This window comes from Castanea sativa, chromosome 8, assembly GCF_040712315.1.
Source record: "Castanea sativa cultivar Marrone di Chiusa Pesio chromosome 8, ASM4071231v1".
Taxonomy (NCBI): domain Eukaryota; kingdom Viridiplantae; phylum Streptophyta; class Magnoliopsida; order Fagales; family Fagaceae; genus Castanea; species Castanea sativa.
The window spans coordinates 8300009-8302294 of record NC_134020.1 but is presented as its reverse complement, the minus strand read 5'-3'; the positions used below and the strand labels follow the sequence as shown (position 1 = coordinate 8302294).

General features: G+C 48.6%; 1 protein-coding gene across 1 annotated transcript; it reads right to left on the bottom strand.

Annotated features, from left to right (window-relative positions):
• Nucleotides 1-899: 899 nt before the first annotated feature.
• LOC142605819 (uncharacterized) lies at nt 900-1736 on the bottom strand. The gene is made up of 2 exons (XM_075777253.1): nt 1428-1736; nt 900-1319 (listed from the first exon to the last, which is right to left on the bottom strand). The coding sequence occupies exons 1-2, from the start codon at nt 1734-1736 to the stop codon at nt 900-902; spliced, it is 729 nt and encodes a 242-aa protein (XP_075633368.1).
• Nucleotides 1737-2286: the final 550 nt, after the last annotated feature.

Below are 2286 nucleotides of genomic sequence, written 5' to 3'. Positions count from 1 at the left end.
ACGGTATGAGCTTGAAAATAATGAGGCAGTTTCCTAGTAGAATGCACGAGTGCCAACACTAGTTTCTCCAGTGGTAGATACCTGGTCTCGGCATTAACTAATGTCTTGCTGATGCAATAAACCGGAAGCTGCACACCACCATCCCTTAATAACACGGCGCTGGCTGCATGTTCGGATACCGAGAGGTACATATACATGTCCTCTCCCAGTTTCGGGGCTGTCAATGTCGGTGCCCGCCCAAGGTAGTCTTTAAGATCTTGGAAAGCTCTATCACAACTCTCGTCCCATTGAAATCCCTTCCACTTCTTCAAAAGCTGATAAAATGGTTGGCACCGATCAGCGAATTTGGAAATAAATCGGTTGAGAGCAGCCAGCATACCGGTCAGCTTCTAGACCTCTTTCGGATTGCTCGGTGGTTTGAGTCGCATCACTGCCTCAATCTGATCGGGGTTAACTTTGATCCCACGTTTGGTAATTAAGTAACCCAAGAACTTGCCGGACCCTACGCCAAAAGCGCATTTGTCGGCGTTGAGGCGCAGCTGGTGTCGTCGGAGTATTTCGAACACTTCCTTGAGGTCGTCGATGTGTTGCCCTTCTCGCCTGCTTTTTATCACCATATCATCAATATATACCTCAACCATCCAACCAATCAAATCCCTGAACATCCTCGTCATCATTCTTTGATAGGTGGCTCTCGCGTTCTTCAATCCGAACAGCATCACGGTATAGTGATAGTTAGCATCGGGAGTTATGAATGCTGTTTTCTCCTGATCCTCGGCAGCCAAGGCAATCTGGTGATAACCCTAGAAGGCGTCAAGGAAGCTCATTCTCGGGTGCCTGCAGGTAGCGTCTACCAATTGGTCAATTTTCGGCATTGGGAAAGGATCCTTTGGACAAGCTCAGTTCAGGTCGGTGAAATCAACACAAACCCTCCATTTACCGTTCTTCTTCTTTATGACCACTGTGTTTGCGAGCCACTCCGGAAAGTACGTTTCCTTTATGGCCCCCGCCTCTTTTAGCTTTTCGACCTCCTGTCTGACCGCTTCCACATGCTCCTTAGCAGACCTTCTCGATTTTTGTTTTTTAGGAAGGCATAGAGGGTCCACATTCAGTTTGTGAACTATAAATTTGGGGTCCACTCCGGGCACTTCATACGGACTCCAAGCGAATACATCCATGTTCTGTACAAGAAATAGCAGCAACTCCGCCCTCTCCCTATCATCCAAGCTTGCCCCAATCAGGAAACTCCTTTCTTCTCCCGGTACGATTCTCACTTTTATCAAATCCTCGGCAACGTTGGTCCCCTCTACTTGGGGTTGCTGTAATTACTATAGGGGAGTTTTCTCAGCTGCCCCCTTTAGCTCGATTTTTTCGATTGCCGCGGCTACTAAGCATTGCTTGGCCACTCGCTAATCCCCTCTTATCACTGTAATCCTTTCTTCAGTTCGAAACTTAACTTTTACGTGCAAGGTGGACGGTACAATCTCTATGTCATGGATCCACGGCCTTCCGAGTATCGCGGTGTATGGCGAGAAAGAGGCGACCACAATGAACGTCACCGCCAGCTTTTTACCTCCCATATTGACCGGGAGAGAAATCTGCCCTTCCGGAGTCACCATATGCCCATCGAACCCCATCAATGGTGTGTCATACTTGGACAAATCCTCTTTTTTCAGGCTGAGTCCCTTGTAGAGGTCTGGGTACATCACATCTGGGTCGCTTCCCTGATCCACCATTATTCTCTTGACTATGAATCCCCTTATGCGAGCTGTGACTATTAGAGCGTCGTGGTGCGGTTGAGTGGTGCCCTCCAGGTCGTCGTTGTCGAACGCTATGGGTTGTCTAGTATACCTCAGCCTCTTTCCCGGGGACTATTCACTTGTGCTGTCCTTCGCCGATATCACAGCCAGCACCCCTCGTTACGAGTGCTTGAATGCCCTTCGGCACTGCATGGATGACCTCTATTACTCCTAAAGGGGTTGGGAGAGGGTTGCGACACAGCTGACCTTCTTGCCCTACTTTCTGATTACCCATTTCCACCAGAAATTCTTTCAAATGCCCCACCTTCACCAATTGTTCCAAGTGGTCTTTCAATACTCTGCACTGCTCGGTGGTGTGCCCCTTGTCTCTGTGGTAAGTGCAATTCAAATTATGGTTTCTTCTTGACGGGTCGCCAGCCATCCTGTTTGGCCGTTTGAAATACGGCTCATTTTTTATCCTGTCAATGATTTTATGCACAACGCTACATTGACTCCCCCGATTGGCGGGCCAGGTTTTTGAATTCTC